General features: G+C 42.1%; 1 protein-coding gene across 4 annotated transcripts in view; it reads left to right on the top strand.

The window, feature by feature from the left end:
* Positions 1–16,832, top strand: part of AP2B1 (adaptor-related protein complex 2, beta 1 subunit) — a 137,697-nt gene that overhangs the window by 12,409 nt on the left and 108,456 nt on the right. For 2 of the 4 annotated variants that reach the window (XM_021066144.1, XM_021066143.1), the window contains 2 exons: positions 9,990–10,049; positions 14,863–14,968. In XM_021066144.1, coding sequence (XP_020921803.1) covers positions 10,013–10,049; positions 14,863–14,968 — 143 coding nt within the window. In that variant the 5' untranslated portion in view covers positions 9,990–10,012. 4 annotated transcript variants of the gene reach the window in all.

Genomic DNA, 16,832 nt, shown 5'->3' with positions numbered 1-16,832 from the left:
ATTCTCTCCATTGAATACCACCCTATATCTCTTTTCATTTATATGTTCATTTCATTAATATAGGGAATTATCTCTAACTCTTGTTACATAGGGAAGTTCCCAAGCTAGGGGGTTAAATGGGACCTGCAGGCCTATTCCCCTGCCATGGCAACATCAGATCCGAGCAGCATATCTGTGACCTACGCTGGATCCTTAACCCACTGAGTGAGGCTAGGCATAGAACCTGCATCCTCACAAAGAAAACTCGGGTCCTTAACCCGCTGAGCCACAATGGGACTTCCTTGTCTGTAACTCTTGTTTTCATTTCCTTCCCATCTATCTTCGCACTTCTGCAGCATGGGCTTTGCCTTCATTATCTCTGATGGTCTCAGCAATGACATCAAAGACCTTTGTGTTGCTAAATCCTTGGACACTTTTCAGCCCTTCCTCCTTTTCTCTATAGCAGCTGTTACTGTTGACCACTCATTCATACATTTATTCATTCAACAAATTTGGGGGAGGGAAGCTGGGCCTAAGAGATATATAGTTCTTATACTTTCATAGAACTCTAAAAACATCCTACATCATTACAACTGCTTGCTTTTCCTTCTACTTCTCTACCCTTAGTCCTGTTTGTATTTTGGTTTCCAAGCTTCTGCCTCAGGCTGTCTTCCTATCTTTTTTGGTTAAATACTTTATTATTATTACTTAAGTTTTCTTAAATTACTCAATGAATTACATTTATAGTTGTACAGTGATCATCACAATCCAATTTTATAGGATTTCCATCCCACAACCCCAGCACACCCCCCCCCCATTATTACTTAAGATTAAGGTGGGATGTTTTGAGGGGAAGGTGCAGAGATTTTTGGATCTTGGTTTCTGAAGGAGGCTGCTTTTGTGCCAGCACCCATATTACATGCTAGGCATATTATCTACTTAATCCAGTTAAAACTTCACAAACTGGATTGAGTTATATCATTGGCTTTATTTTATAGGTAAGAACGCTAAGGTTGAGACATTAAGTTACTTTCATAATCACATTCAGGACAGGGATTCGAACTCAGCTCTGATGCTATGTTAGCCTCTTTTCCTTGCCCCACTCTCCTCCAGTCCCACTGGATCACCATTGGGCTGGATCACCATTGTTCACTTCCTTGAATTGGCCAGGAAAATTAGCCGGGGTTTTTTGTTTTTAACAGAAAGCAACAGGGGATTTTTACCGTATGTGTAAATTTTTAAAGAATACCTACGCGAGGAAACAAATTCCAAAGACTATCAGCTTGTTTAATAGATCCCTTAGGAGAGCCACTGAACTTCCTCAGAGGCCTTGACCTCAGGTCTCTCCCTGCCGCGCAAAATTTTTTCGTCTCCAAGGCGACAGAGAGCGCTGCCTTTCTGGTGCTCTCGCGCGCCTGGATGACGCCACGCGGCGAGGTTCTCTGACGTCAGGGGCTTCCTGTCCTCCATCTTTGTCCCTGGCAAAGTGGGTTTTGCGCAGTGGCTTAGACCTGGAGAAGGAGTCGTGACGTGCAGGAAACCATTACAACACCGCTCGGGCCGTGCTCTCTGGCCGCTGCCGCCACCCCCACCCTTGCCTCCGGTGAGTTCAAGGCGGCTAACTTTGGGGTGTGTCCCTCTTTGATGGGCAAGGGGGAACCCCAGGTTAGGTTGGAGACGAGCGGAGGAGAGGAAATCCTAGGAGCGTGACCGTTGAGGAGGGAGTGAGCCGTCGGGTGTGACCGTTGTGAGGAATAGGGTTGGAGAAAGGGACTCCACCGCTGAGGCGGGGCGGGGGAATCCTCGGGGTGGCAACTGGGAGTTGGGGGACACTGGGGGAAAGAAAGGTATATTTGAAGTCGGGGGATTACGAGGGCCATGGGCCAGGGGTGTGGCCAGTAAAGACTGGAGGCCAGGGGGAGACCCTTCCTTCCCGGTTTGGCGTCGTTCATTGAGAGGCTGGGACGTGTCCAGCCAGTAGAAGGGAAAAGGGATTCCCCCAAAGCTTTGCTCATTGATAAGCAATCCTCGCCAGTCTCCCGTCGTTTTGAGGTTGAGACACCTCTTCCCCACCTTGTAATGGAGGAACCTATCCCTAGAGTCATGACCATCTGGGGGGAGGAGGAGGAATTCCTGACGTTGGAGAAAGGGAAGAAAAACCTCCGGAATTGACCCTATGTAGGGGGAGGGAAGCAAGTGGGAGTAAATCTTAGCCCGGAATTTTTTCTTTCTGGTCTTAGCAGGAATGGTCTGGTTTGAGAAAGACTGTAGATTAAGACAGAGGTAAAGACACGGGAACTTCCTGTTATTCCATATATATTCTTTGAATCCGAAGAATTGATTCATGCTGTTTTCAGAGCACCCTTCTTTTTGGGGGCAGGCTTTTTTTTGAACTCTTTCATTACGAAGTTGTCATTATGCTGCCTCATTATGAAGCAGTGTGAATAAAATGTGGACGCTTCATTAAACTTTAACTTTTAAAAAGAAGTGTTTTTTAAATGCCAACACTGTTATAATTATTATGGTTTAAAAGAGAAAGTAAACGCCATAATTTTAGAAAAGGGAGAATGGCAAAGAAAGTGGTCTCTACGGGGAACAATTTAAATCATTAATCACCTTCCTGGTGTACTTCTATTGCTTAGCCTCAGGGTACACTTACAAAGTAATAATAGAAAGCAGATGAAGGAGGTGCAGCTGTACAAGAAAACGTGTAACACATTCCAATGATGACTAAGCGTGGTGGTAAGGTGAGAACTCTTTGCAGGTATCTTAACATTTTAAACTCCCAAAGAAGCAGAAAGCATAGTGTGTTCTGCTAATCGCCTCAGTGAAAGTTGGGTGGCAAAATTAATATAAGTTAACATTCTGTGATTGAAGAGACTCAAGGAAGTCCAGTTCAGAAGAACTTTTTCTTTTTTATACACGTCCATATTTTATTTATTTATTTACTTATTTTTGTCTTTGCCTTTTCTAGGGCGGCTCCCGTGGCACATGGAGGTTCCCAGACTAGGAGTCTAATCAGGGCTGTAGCCGCCAGCCTACACCAGAGCCACAGCAACGTGGGACCCTTAAACCCATATTTTAACCTGTTTTAGGCACAGGTTTTTTTTTTTTTTTTTTTGTCTTTTTGTCTTTTTGCCGTTTCTAGGGCCGCTCCCACGGCATATGGAGGTTCCCAGGTTAGGGGTTGAATCAGAGCTGTGGCTGCTGACCTAGGCCACAGCTACAGCAACACCAGATCCGAGCCTCGTCTGCAACCTATACCATAGCTCACGGCAACGCTGGATCGTTAACCCACTGAGCAAGGCCAGGGACCAAACCCGCAACCTCATGGTTCTAGTCGGATTTGTTAACCACTGTGCCACGACGGGAACTCCTAGGCACAGTTTTGAACCAAGGTGCATAGAATTAGATAGGACATGTTTTCCTTCCTTCCTTCTTTCTTTCCTTCCAGGCTTAAGTTTTCCAGAGTTTATTTCAGTTAAGAGTTGGATGTAAAACTTCTTTCCCACTGTATAGAACTAACAAATTACTTTGTAGTCAATTTTAAATGGAAATTACAGCTGTGTCTGTTGTAGTCAATTCTTGTAATTTCTTTTTTTTTTTGTCTTTTTGTCTTTTTTTGTTGTTGTTGTTGTTGCTATTTCTTGGGCCGCTCCCGCGGCATATGGAGGTTCCCAGGCCAGGGGTTGAATCGGAGCTGTAGCTGCCGGCCTACGCCAGAGCCACAGCAACGCAGGATCCGAGCCGCGTCTGCAACCTACACCACAGCTCACGGCAACGCCGGATCGTTAACCCACTGAGCAAGGGCAGGGACCGAACCCGCAACCTCATGGTTCCTAGTCGGATTCGTTAACCACTGCACCACGACGGGAACTCCCAATTCTTGTAATTTCTTATGCGATAAATGGTACCAGAAGATGCTATTGCCTTTGCATTATTGAAAATTCTAATTAGCACCGCTCACCTTTGTAATGAAAGATTGTAGAATGACCTTTTTGCTTTATAATTTGGTTTACTGTTTCACTTTTTCCCTATAAATACCAACTGTGTAAAGCCCAACTTTATGTGAAGAGAGGAGATTTAGTGGCCTCGCCAACTCTAATTTAGCTGCCATGTCCCAGAGAACCATTTGAAATTAACACCCTATTAATTTTTTTCTGGCCTGATTCTCTTTAGGGCAGTGGAAGGGGAGAGGAATAGTTGAGAAGGGACTTTTACAACCTATATTTAGTAGAAACTAGGTTATGTTAAATCTAGATGTATGATCTTGTACAGAGAGGCCTTTTCTGAAATGCAGTGACATCACACTCGGAGCTAGGAAAATAAGAGTAATTATGTTTTCGACTGTGGCAGCTTTATTTATTTATTTTTTAACATAGTGTCCCGAGGTCATAGCTCAGGTCCTCAGAACAGCCATGACTTGTCTAGCTTGATTTGGTGAAAAGATAGTGAGAGTTCCAACTCCACAATGGCTTTGCTTTCCCCTAGGGCTCTCCTGAGGAACACATTTTTTCTTCCCTAGGAGGAATTTAATTCTTGAGGCTCTTCAGCAAAATACTTGATTTGTTCCTTGAGCTCTATCTTGGCTGCCTTTTTTTGTTTTGTCTTCTAAAACAGACAACAGTTTTCATTATCCCATATTTTGGAGAATCTGGCTCTGTTCTCTGGTATGTGATTAAGAATACTTCACTTAAAGATATATACATAAGCAAAAAAATAGATAAAAATATATGCATATGTGATTTCTTGAGGTGAAATTCACAAAATGTAGAGTTCCTGTCATGGCACAGCAGAAACGAATCCAACTAGGAACCATGAGGTTGCAGGTTCGATCCCTGGCCTCGCTCAGTGGGTTAAGGATCTAGCGTTGCCATGAGCTGTGGTGTAGGTTGCAGACGTGGCTTGGATCTGGCGTTGCTGTGGCTGTGGCGTAGGCCGGCAACTATAGCTCCGATTAGATCCCTAGCCTGGGAACCTCCATATGCCATGGATTCAGCCCTAAAGAGGCAAAAAAAAAAAAAAAAAAAAAAGAAAGAAATTCTCAAAACGTAAAATGAACCATTTTAGAGTGAACAGTTTAATACATTGACAGTGTGGTGCAACCCCTGCCTCTTACTTGTTTTTATTTAGACTATTTTTATTTTTTTATTCTTATTTTTTTTGGCTGCGCTCTCGGCATGCAGAAGTTCTAGGTGCAAGGATCCAACCTGCACCTCAGCAGTCACCCAAGCCAATGAAGTGGCAACGCTGGACCCTTAACCCACTGTACCACCAGGAAACTCCAAAATGATTTTTATTTTTTAGCGCTTCTTTTGGCTTAAGGCAGGGACTGACCTGATAAAATGTTTCTCTGCCAATTTGTATAAGGGGTATTTCATTACTGTTGTGTGGGACATGTGAGCTGAGAGTTTCTCCTTTCTCTTTAAAAGTTTCTCCTTTTCTCTTTAAGTTTCTCCTTTCTCTTTAAAAGCAAGGGTTCTTAATTTAGGATCTAAGATTATGTGCTTGATTCTCTCCTCTTCCCTGAAATTTTGTGGGCGGGACATTATTCTTTAGTTAAGAACACTTAGTGCTCACAATGAATAGGACAGAAATCTATTCTTCAGTGATGAAATTTGTTAGAAAAAGTAATGAAATGTGTGAGTCACTAATAAAGGTAGGATTTCAGACTAGGGTAGTTGAACATTTAACAGGTTGTGTTGAAAACTTCTGTTAAGAATTTAATATGTGTGGGAGTTCCCGTTGTGGCACAGTGGAAACAATCCGAATAGTATCCATGAGGATGAGATTGATCCCTGGCCTGCCATGAGCTACGGTGTAGGTTATAGGCATGGCTTGGATCCCCAGTTGCTGTGGCTGTAGTGTAGGCCAGCAGCTGTAGCTCTGATTCACTCCCTAGCCTGGGAACTTCCATATGCTACAGGTGTGGACCTAAAAAGCAAAAAAAAAAAAAAAAAAAAAAAATAGTGTGTATGCATATGAGAGCTTTAGAAAGCAATTTGAGGGTGCTTTTTCAAAAAAATGGTGGAAAAGTCTAATAAGCAGCTTTTGTTTTCAAATGTTTTGCAAGTTTTAAGTTATGATAATCTCATAGGATTTAGAATGGTATAATATCCTGGATAAACCATAAGGCCTTTAGCTCTGGCCCTCCTGTCAGGCTCTAATCATTTCTGTATACTTGTTTTCCTCTTTGTATATATAAATTCTTAGGTGAGGAGTTCCCGTGGTGACTCATTGGTTAACTAATCCGACTAGGAACCATGAGGTTGCGGGTTCGGTCCCTGCCCTTTCTCAGTGGGTTAAACGATCCGGCGTTGCCGTGAGCTGTGGTGTAGGTTGCAAACGCGGCTCAGATCCCGTGTTGCTGTGGCTCTGGCGTAGGCTGGTGGCTACAGCTCCAATTAGACCCCTAGCCTGGGAACCTCCATATGCCACAGAAGCGGCCGAAGAAAATGGCAAAAAAAAAAAGACCAAAAAAAAAAAAATTCTTAGGTGATAACTTCAGGCTTCTTCCAGGTCTTTTATAGGAGGGACTCCTTTTTTCAGTTTGCCCACTTCACATTTAGTTTACATTGTGAATGGCTTAAATGATTATAACATTCTTTGAATTTTTGCTGGAAATTACAAGTTCACTTTAAATTTTAACAAATACTATCAAAGCAGAAATTTCTGTATTCTATAATGACTTGTGTGAGTTCTATCTCACTTCTTCTTCTTTTTTTTTTTTTTTTTTTCTTTTTGCCTTTTCTGGGGCCGCTTCCTCGGCACTTGGAGGTTCCCAGGCTAGGGGACTAATCGGAGCTGCAGCTGCCCACCTACACCAGGGCCACAGCAACATGGGACCCGAGCCGCGTCTTCGACCTACACCACAGCTCACGGCAATGCCGGATCCTTAACCCACTGAGCAAGGTCAGGGATGGAACCCAAAACCTCAAGGTTCCTAGTCGGATTCGTTAACCACTGAGCCACGACAGGAGCTCCCCAGCTCACTTCTTTTAATAAGATAAATTCCGGAGTTCCCGTCGTGGCGCAGTGGTTAACGAATCCGACTAGGAACCATGAGGTTGCGGGTTCGATCCCTGCCCTTGCTCAGTGGGTTAACGATCCGGCATTGCCGTGAGCTGTGGTGTAGGTTGCAGACTCGGCTCGGATCCTGCGTTGCTGTGGCTCTGGTGTAGGCCGGTGGCTACAGCTCCGATTCGACCGCTAGCCTGGGAACCTCCATATGCCGCGGGAGCGGCCCAAGAAATAGCAACAATAACAACAACAACAACAACAAAAAAAAAGACAAAAGACAAAAAAAAAATAAATAAAAAAAAGATAAATTCAGTGAAATTCTGGTACAATCTAAAGCACTACTGTAGAAGGATCAGGACTATAAACGTTCGGTAGCTGCTTGTAAAGATAGCAGATGAGTCTAATTTCCCTTAAATTGTCCAACTAGTACCTTTTAGAGACCGGATTTGAGCCAAGCTTTTTTCATTATTTCTTGTTTTTCCAGCCCTTTTTTTCCTTAATTACATTGGTTTATTTAGTGCTTTGGTCTTTTCTCACAGATCCATAGCTATGATTTTTTTTTTTTTTTAGTTTTTTGGTCTTTTTCAGGGCCGCACCTGAGGCATATGGAGGTTGCCAGGCTAGGGGTCCAGTCGCAGCTGTGGCTGCCGGCCTATGCCACAGCCAGAGCAATGCAGGATCCAAGCCGAGTCTGTGACCTATACCACAGGTCATGGCAATGCCAGATCCTTGACCCACTGAGCAAGACCAGGGATGGAACCCACGTCCTCATGGATGCTGGTCGGGTTTGTTAACCACTGAGCCAGGATGGGAACTCCCATAATTACAATTGTACGTCAAGGTGTTGTCACTCAAGCTTGCCAAATATATCACCACCCATGTTGTTTTGACCTGAAGGTAATGAGCAAGTACTAGGCCATCTGTCCTAAATTTGGTAATAAGTATTCTTATGAAGGCGGTAGGGAAGAAAATACTAATTTTTTGAGTGCAGAAAGAGTATTATTAAAAGAAAATTTTAGTGTATTTAAAGAAGTCATGTACATTGGACAGTCTTGGAATTTCTCAAATCAGAAAACATTGTCTCATTTGAGGAAAATGTGATCAGTCCATGCTGTTTTTGTTGTGCCAGTGGAGTCTTATGCCAGCTGGATTTTTTTTTCTTTTTCTTTAAAAATTTTTTTTTGTATTTTATTTCTTATTAATTACTCAGTGAATTTTATTACATTTATAGCTGTACAACGATCATCACAACCCAATTTTGTAGCATTTTCATCCCAAACCCCAGCGCATCCCCCCACCCCCCAGCCTGTCTCATTTGGAAACCATGTTTTTCAAAGTCTGTGAGTCAGTATCTGTTCTGCAAAGAAGTTCATTATGTCCTTTTTTTAGATTCCATCTGTAAGTGATAGCATATGATGTCAGCATCTTGCTGTCTGACTGACTTCACTTAGCATGATAACTTCTAGGTCCATCCATGTTGCTGCAGATGCCACTATTTCTTTCCTTTTAATGGCTGAGTAGTATTCCATTGTGTATGTGTGCTGCATCTTCCTTATCCACTCCTCTGTCCATGGGCATTTAGGTTGTTTCCATGTCTTGGCTATTGCATATAGTGCTGCAATGAACATTGAAGTATACATATCTTTTTGAGTCATGATTTTCTCTGAATAGATGCCCAGGAGTGGGATTGCTAGATCGAATGGTAATTCTATTTTTAGTTTTCTGAAGAATCTCCATACTGTTTTCCGGAGTGGTTGCACCAATTTACATTCCCACCAACAGTGTGAGAGGGTTCCCTTTCTCCACACCCTCTCTAGCATTTATTGTTTGTAGACTTTTTGATGATGGCCATTCTGGCCAGTGTAAGGTGGTACCTCATAGTGGTTTTGATTTGCATGTCAGCTGAATTAATTCTGCAGATTGGAACAGAAAAGTTAAAAGTTGGGGCTGGGAATCATGTTCTTTTAAGTTTTAATACCACTTCTGATTTTCTTTTGTATTCAGTGTGATTGAAGAAATAGCTCAGGTTTTTTGCATTAACTGTAAACTGATATTTATTCTTTGGGAATACTTTGGGGATAGTGTAAATTGTTGGAAATATGAAAACTGTAATTTAGAAAAAAAATTCATGCATAAAGGATATTTGCCTTTCTAGGGGTTTTGTCATGAAAGAATATTTTCCTACTAATTTTGCACCCCCCCACACAAGAAATTCGTTTTATTGATAGTTGCATGTAATGATGAATAGGTTGGCAGAATTGTTTTCTCTTCCAGTTTTACTCTGGTTCAGAATAAATGTTTTGGAGTGACTCCATCTGGAGACAGGGAAATAAATCAGATTTTCCTTAATGGAAAGTAATTCAGAGATCTTTCAAAACAAACGTTTCCTTATCTTAAATACTGCCATGACTAACTGAGGATGTAGCTACAAAAAAATCTAGCTTTAGGTCTTGGAGGCTTAGAGGAGATAGACAAAATCATGAAGCCATGGCAGGTTCACATGATCACTCTATTCCATTAGACCTTTGGTTTTGCTCCAGTTAGCTTTGTTAGGCAAGTGTTATGTTCTTAATTATCCTTGTATCCCTTGAATCACCAGCGATGGTGGTAAAGATGAGGATACTCATTTTTGAATACAGAAATTTTTACACATAGGAGTTCCTATTGTGGCTTAGTGGTAGCGAACCTGACTAGTATCTATGAGGATTCGATTAGTGGCCTCGATTAGTGGGTTAAAGATCCAGTGTTGTTGTGAGCTGTGATGTAGGTCTCAGACAAGGCTCAGATCTGGAATTCCTGTGGCTGTGGTGTAGGCTGGCATCTGCAGCTCTAATTTGATTTCTAGCCTGGGAATTTCCATATGCCCCAGGTGCAGCCCTGAAAAGCCAAAGAAAGAAAGAAATTCTTATATATAAATGTTCTTAAAATTAGTTGAATGCTTTGCTGGACATAAATAACTTGGATAAAGGAATTCTTTTCTCTTGCTGTAGGTGCACATTAAAGATCCAAAACCATGACTGACTCCAAGTACTTCACAACCAATAAAAAAGGTAAGTATGAGAACCTGGTCAAGGCCCTGTTTTTTTTTTTTTTTTGTTTTTTTTGTTTTTTTCCTTTTTTTAAGATTCTTCAGAAGTCATGGTGTAAGGTTATTCCAGGTAGAATGTTCCTGACCTCTTCACACATGCATGTCATGGACTAATTGGGGATCTGCTACTTTTACGTAAAGGTGTACTGACTAAATTATTAAAGTATGGATTTTTAAAGATAGGGCTGTAATGAGCATTATTTTGACTTGATTTTAATATAAGGAAGAGATACAGGATTGATCCACTGACGATAGATCTGAGGAGGGTAAAAGAGGAAGAAGCATATTTATTCTCTTTTTAATTGAAGTATAGTTGGTTGACAGTGTTGTATTAGTTTCTGGTGTATAGCAAAGTGATTCAGGTGTATGTGTGTGTATTTGTATTCTTTTTCAGATTCTTTCCGCTATAGGTTGCTTCTGTGTCTTGGCTAATATAAATGGTGCTGCTATGAACATTAGAGTGCATATATCTTTTCAAATTAGATTTTCTCCAGATATATGCCCAGGAGTGGGATTACTGGATCATATGGTACCCCTAGTTTTTTAAGGAACCTCCATACTGTTTTCCATAGTAGCTGCACCAAATTCGCTTTGAATTTTTTACTTGGAAATAAACATTTTATAACAAGGAGTGTTGTTAAAGCAGGATAGAAATAAACACAAAAGTTCTCTCTCTTCCTATTCCTGTTCCTGAGGGGAACTCAGTATGTATCTTCAATCTTTTCTGTACATATATTAATACATATGATTTAATTTTTTTTATCTTTAACAAGAAAAGGTCATGCAAAACAATGTGTGGAAATGTGATATTTTCATATCCCTCCATACATGCATTGTTTCAGATGACCTCTTTCTTTAAGATAAAAATAATGTGATGCACTGAGGAGTACATACCATCATTTATGAATTATGGCTGCCAAAATCCATAACCTCAGTGTAATCATGAGGAAACACTCATGGAAACTGAGAGCATTCTATAAAATGACTGGTCTGTACTTTTTTCTTTTTTCTTTTTTTTTTTTCTTTTTGCAGCGTATGAAAGTTCCCAGGCTAGGGATGAATCAAAGCTACAGCTGCTGGCTCATGCCACATCCACAGCAATGCAGGATCCAAGCCACGTCTGCGACCTACAGCACAGTTCATGGCAACACCGGATCCTTAACCCACTGAGCGAGGCCAGGGATCGAACCTGAATCCTCGTGGACCTAGTCGGGTTCGTTACTGCTGAGCCATAATGGGAACTCCTGGCCTGTACTTTAAAACAAAAAAAGGGGGAGTTCCCGTCGTCGCGCAGTGGTTAACGAATCCGACTAGGAACCATGAGGTTGCGGGTTCGGTCCCTGCCCTTGCTCAGTGGGTTAACGATCCGGCGTTGCCGTGAGCTGTGGTGTAGGTCACAGACGCGGCTTGGATCCTGAGTTGCTGTGGCTCTGGCGTAGGCTGGTGGCTACAGCTCCGATTCGACCCCTAGCCTGGGAACCTCCATATGCCGCGGGAGCGGCCCAAGAAATAGCAAAAAGACAAAAACAAAAACAAAAAAAGGCATCATGAAAGACAAAGGCTGGCCAGCTGTTGCAGATTAAAGGAAAGTAAAGAGCTCTGACAGTAAATGTAAAGCATGATCCTGAATTGGATCCTGGCTCAAGGCGGGTAAGGGTAAAATTACTCTAAAGGACATTATCAGGATCTTTGAGCAAGATCTGTAGATTAGATAATGATGATTTATCAGTGTTAAATACCCTGATTTTCGTCATTTTATTATGATTATGTAACTTAATTCTTTGTTCTTAGAAATTACGCACTGACATGTTTAGAGCTAAAGAAACTTGATGTTTAAATGAAATCTGAGAAAAAATGTATAAATATATAAAAAGTATGATAAAGCATATGTGGCTTAATATTAGCAACTGGGGAATTCTGCAACCTTAAGATTAAAATGACTTCAAAATAAAAGAGGAAACATAGGAGGACACACAGAGTGGCCTGGAGCAGCAGAACATTTTCTGAAAAGCACAAGCATATTTGTACTATTCCATCATTTGGAGTTATTTAAGGGTAAACAGGGTCTTCTAACACAGAAGATAACTGTAGTAATTCACTTAATTACATCAGCTACTAGTCCATGGCTGTCAGCCTTGCCTACACATTGGAATTGCCCAGTGAAGTTTAAAACAATATTCATGTCCAGGCCTGCTCCTGTGGATATCTTGCTTTCTTTGGTCTAGAATATGGCCTAGGTGTGGGGATTTTTATTTTATTTTATTTTATTTTATTTTTTTTGTCTTTTTGTCTTTTTTTTGTTGTTGTTGTTGTTGCTATTTCTTGGGCCGCTCCTGCGGCATATGGAGGTTCCCAGGCTAGGGGTTGAATCGGAGCTGTAGCCACCAGCCTACGCCAGAGCCACAGCAACGCGGGATCCGAGCCGCGTCTGCAACCTACACCACAGCTCATGGCAACGCCGGATCGTTAACTCACTGAGCAAGGCCAGGGATCGAACCCGCAACCTCATGGTTCCTAGTCAGATTCGTTAACCACTGCGCCACGACAGGAACTCCTCGTGTGCCTTGTTGACCAAAGTGTTGTCTATAATGACACGAAAAGATGTTAACTGGAGTTCCCACTGTGGCTCAGTGGGTTGAGAACTCAACTAGTATCCTTGGGGATGCAGATTCAATCCCTGGCCTTGCTTAGTGGGTTAAGGATCCAGCATGGGTTTCAGAGGTAGCTTGGATCTGGCGTTGCTGTTGCTGTGGTGTAGGCTGGCAGCTGCAGCGCCAGTTCAGCCCCTAGCCCAGGAACTTCCATATGCCTTGGGTGTGACCCTTAAAAAAAAGAAAAAAGATGTTAACTTAAAAACTCACCCAATTCTTAAAACGTGCTTTTGTAATGGGTTCTGGTAGATTTCTAAATACTTTTTTTAACGGCCAAACCTATGGCTTTTGGAGGTTCCCAGGCTAGGGGTCGAATCAGAGCTACAGCTGCTGGCCTGAGCTACAGCTGCTGGCCTGAACTACAGCTGCTGGCCTACACCACAGCAACGCCAGATCCTTAACCCACTGAGAGAGGCCAGGGAACAAACCTGCGTCCTCATGGATACTAGTCAGATTCGTTTCCACTGAGCCACGATGGGAACTCCCTGATAGCCTTTTTTAATTCAAGGATTTGTAAAAGTTTGAGACTTACAGGTAAGTCATGGCTGGGTAAATACCACCATTTAAAAAAATGGTTAGACTGTGTTCCTTTTACTTTTGTGACACCCATCAGGACTGCCACTGGGACATATTCTTTAAGTTGGTGCCCTTGGAATGATTTCAGTTACATCCTGTTTTTATTCTTCAACTCTTGCTGCCATTCACAAGTCAGACTTTCTGAAACCCTGCTGCTTGTTCTTTACTGTTCCCAGAAGTAAATGATGGGAACCCTAAAAGCTGGAGTTGGCAGCAAAGGGTTTGGCAAAGAGAATGATTCCTTAAAGGGCCCAGCTTTTCTGTCTGTGCTATTTTTGCAGCTGCCAAATAAAACAGTGATTTTTGTAATAATTGTTTGCTTTGTTGGCAATGGATATTGAAGTAACAAACTTTCTTAATGCACGACTTCCGTGTTTTTTACCACTTTCATCCTTCCCATTTGGTGGCTTCAGCAGATCATACAGTTTGAAGCTCCCACCATTTCTATAATGGCTAATGAGGTTAAAATGAACATCAAGAACAGTCGTAAAGGTGGAAAAAATGAGGTTGGTTAAGGATCTGGAGTTGCCACAACTGGCTTCGGATTCAGTCACTGGCCCAAGAACTTCTATATGCTGGGGGTGTGGGCAAAAACAACAACAACAACAACAAAACAGTGGAGGGCTGAAGTAGCTGTTCTCTTACTTCAGCCTCAGCTTTCTGGAGATAGGTGAGCCCAGGCCTTAAATAAAATAGTGGTGGCAGTCCTGGCATTTCATAGTGGAGAGCCTGAGTAGCCAGTCACTTAAGATTGTACCTTTAGAAATGATTGTGGTTCATACTATTTTTGAAGTTTTAGGATTATTATTTCTGAAGTTAGACTGACAGGATAGGGCCCTAAAGTCCATTAACATCTTAAAGTACTAATTGGAGCAGTGATTCTCAACCCTGGTTATATATTAGAATCACTTGGGGGAACTTTAAAAAATGTGAACATAGGAGTTCTACCCCTTGACACACATTCTGATTTATTTGGTCCAGAGTGGAGTGTGAACATTATTTTTAGTACACCCAGCTAATAGTGTATAGCCAAAGTTGAGAACTAGATTCAAGAGTTGGGAGATAAAGTTCTAAAGCCAGCTCTGTCACTCACTCTGTGACCTTTGAGCCTCAGTTCTTTGTGGAGCTGAGAGTAGGTAAATGAGGAGTCCCTTCCAGTTTGAAAGCACTGATTCGTGAGCCTGTTCCCTGCCTACATTTATTTTTTCCCCAGGACTTTGAAATTCTGATAGGAGGTCATCCGTCAGATGCTATTCTCTCCCCAGTGTAGTAAAATATCATGAGGTATCTTCGCTTTTTATGCACTTCTTTGCTTCCTAAGTTCCAGCTCGCACACCTTCCTTTCTGGCCGCAACATAACGATGGCATCCTTATCAATGTGTCGGTTAACAGTCTATGGATTTGATTGTACCTATCCTGTAATTTTTAAATAATCTTTTCAGTTGTAGCCCTGTCTCTGGCCAGCCAGTGTGGTGTTACTTACTACTTAGTATGGTTCTCTGCTCTAGTTCTCTGGTCCTGGGACCTCACCCATTTGTTCTCTTTTAGGAGAAATCTTTGAATTAAAGGCTGAACTCAACAATGAAAAGAAAGAAAAGAGGAAGGAGGCTGTGAAGAAAGTGATTGCTGCTATGACTGTGGGGAAGGATGTTAGGTAAGGGTAATTTCTTCTGCCTTGCTCATTTGAGACCTGTACCCTTGGTTTTTACTGCTTTTCATTTAAAGCTGTTACAATCAGAATGAATAAGAATGAGTTTGTCTCACTGAAAACACCCAGGAGTGTATTAACAGAGTTATAGTAACTCTGTGATAGAGTGGGTTTTTGGGTTTTTTTTAGAAGAATGAAACCAGTTTGATTTCCCTTACATTCAGATCTAGCATAAAACCTGAGAGCTGACATAGTACCAAATCTCTTGCTGAGGTAGTTTAGAAGATAAAAATATACTGAGATGCAGAAGCTCATGAGTACTTTAATTGCCTTGAACCAGTCCCCTCACCTTGGTAACTCTACATGCAGTTGCTGAATTGAAGATGAAGATTACTATTAACAGAATCCAAACGGTCTTCTTCCTCCTGCCCCTCCTTTTACCTGTAATTTAGCATGACCATTTGGAAATAAGTAAGGATTGTCTGCAGCCCCCGAAGGTCCCTGAGATCCTTTCATGTGATCCGTGAAGTCAAAGCTGTTCTTTTAATAATACTTAGGTGTCGTTTGCCTTTTTCACTGTGTTGACATTTGCACCACTGGTGCCCTAGTGTGAATGAAGGCAGTGGTGCCAAACTGTAACAGTAGTCATTGTATTCTTCACCACCGGGGCTTGCAGGAAAAAAGGGCAGTTTCACTTAGGACTGTCCTTCCTGAAGTATTAAAATTTTATTTTATTAAACCTTGAACCGGAGTTCCCATCGTGGTGCAGTGGTTAATGAATCTGACTAGGAACCATGAGGTTGCAGGTTCAATCCCTGGCTTTGCTCCGTGGGTTAAGGATCCGGCGTTGCCGTGAGCTGTGGTATAGGTCGCAGACGTGGCTTGGATCCCACGTTGCTGTGGCTCTAGTGTAGGACAGCGGCTGCAGCTCCGATTAGACCCCTAGCCTGGGAACCTCCATATGCTGCAGGAGCAGCCCTAGAAAAGGCAAAAAAAAAACCCTAAAAAAAACAAAACCTTGAACCTTTGAGTTCGGGTCTTTTTAAATTTCCATGTGATGAAACAGAAATTATGCATAAAGCACTACTGCTGGAGTTCCTGTTGTGGTGCAGTGGAAATGAATCTGATTGTATCCATGAGGATGCAGGTTTGATCCCTGGCCTTGCTCATTGCCGTGAACTGTGGTGTAGGTTGCAGATGCAGCTCAGATCCAGTGTTGCTGTGACTGCAATTTAGGCTTGCAGCTGCAGTTCTCATTCCACCCCTAGCCTAAGAACTTCTGTGTGCTGCTGGTGCAGCCATTAAAAACAAGGGAAAAAAATGAACAAAGTAAATCTGTCACTTCAAGGGGAAAAAAAAAATGACAGTAGATAAATTTTGATTTTTAAAGCAAAAATAAGGGAGTTCCCATTGTGGCTCAGCAGCAATGAACCCACCTAGTTGGTGTCCATGAGGATTCAGATTCAATCCCTGGCCTCGCTCAGTGGGTTAAGGATCTGGCATTGATGTAACCTGTGGTGTGGGTCACAGACATGGCTCGGATCCCAGGTTGCTGTGACTGTGGCATAGGCCGGCAGCTGCAGCTCCGATTCTACCCCTAGCCTGGGAACTTCTCATATGCCATGATGTGGCCCTAAAAAGACATAAAATAGAACTGAAAAAATTAGAGTGAGCTTTGGTAACTTCCCAGCACTTACAGATTTTTCTGGTGAGATTGGTGGTGGAATTAATGGATGTGATTGTATTGGCTGTTAATATAATGAAATAGCCAACATATTTAACATAGATAAGATCTGCATAACTCATTGAACCATTACTTTCTAAATGATTAGTGCATATGTCACAAAATCATGCATGGGGAGTTCCCATC

Source organism: Sus scrofa, chromosome 12 (assembly GCF_000003025.6).
Source record: "Sus scrofa isolate TJ Tabasco breed Duroc chromosome 12, Sscrofa11.1, whole genome shotgun sequence".
NCBI classification, from domain to species: domain Eukaryota; kingdom Metazoa; phylum Chordata; class Mammalia; order Artiodactyla; family Suidae; genus Sus; species Sus scrofa.
The sequence above is the reverse complement of the archived record's forward strand: the minus strand, read 5'-3'. Positions and strand labels throughout refer to the sequence as shown.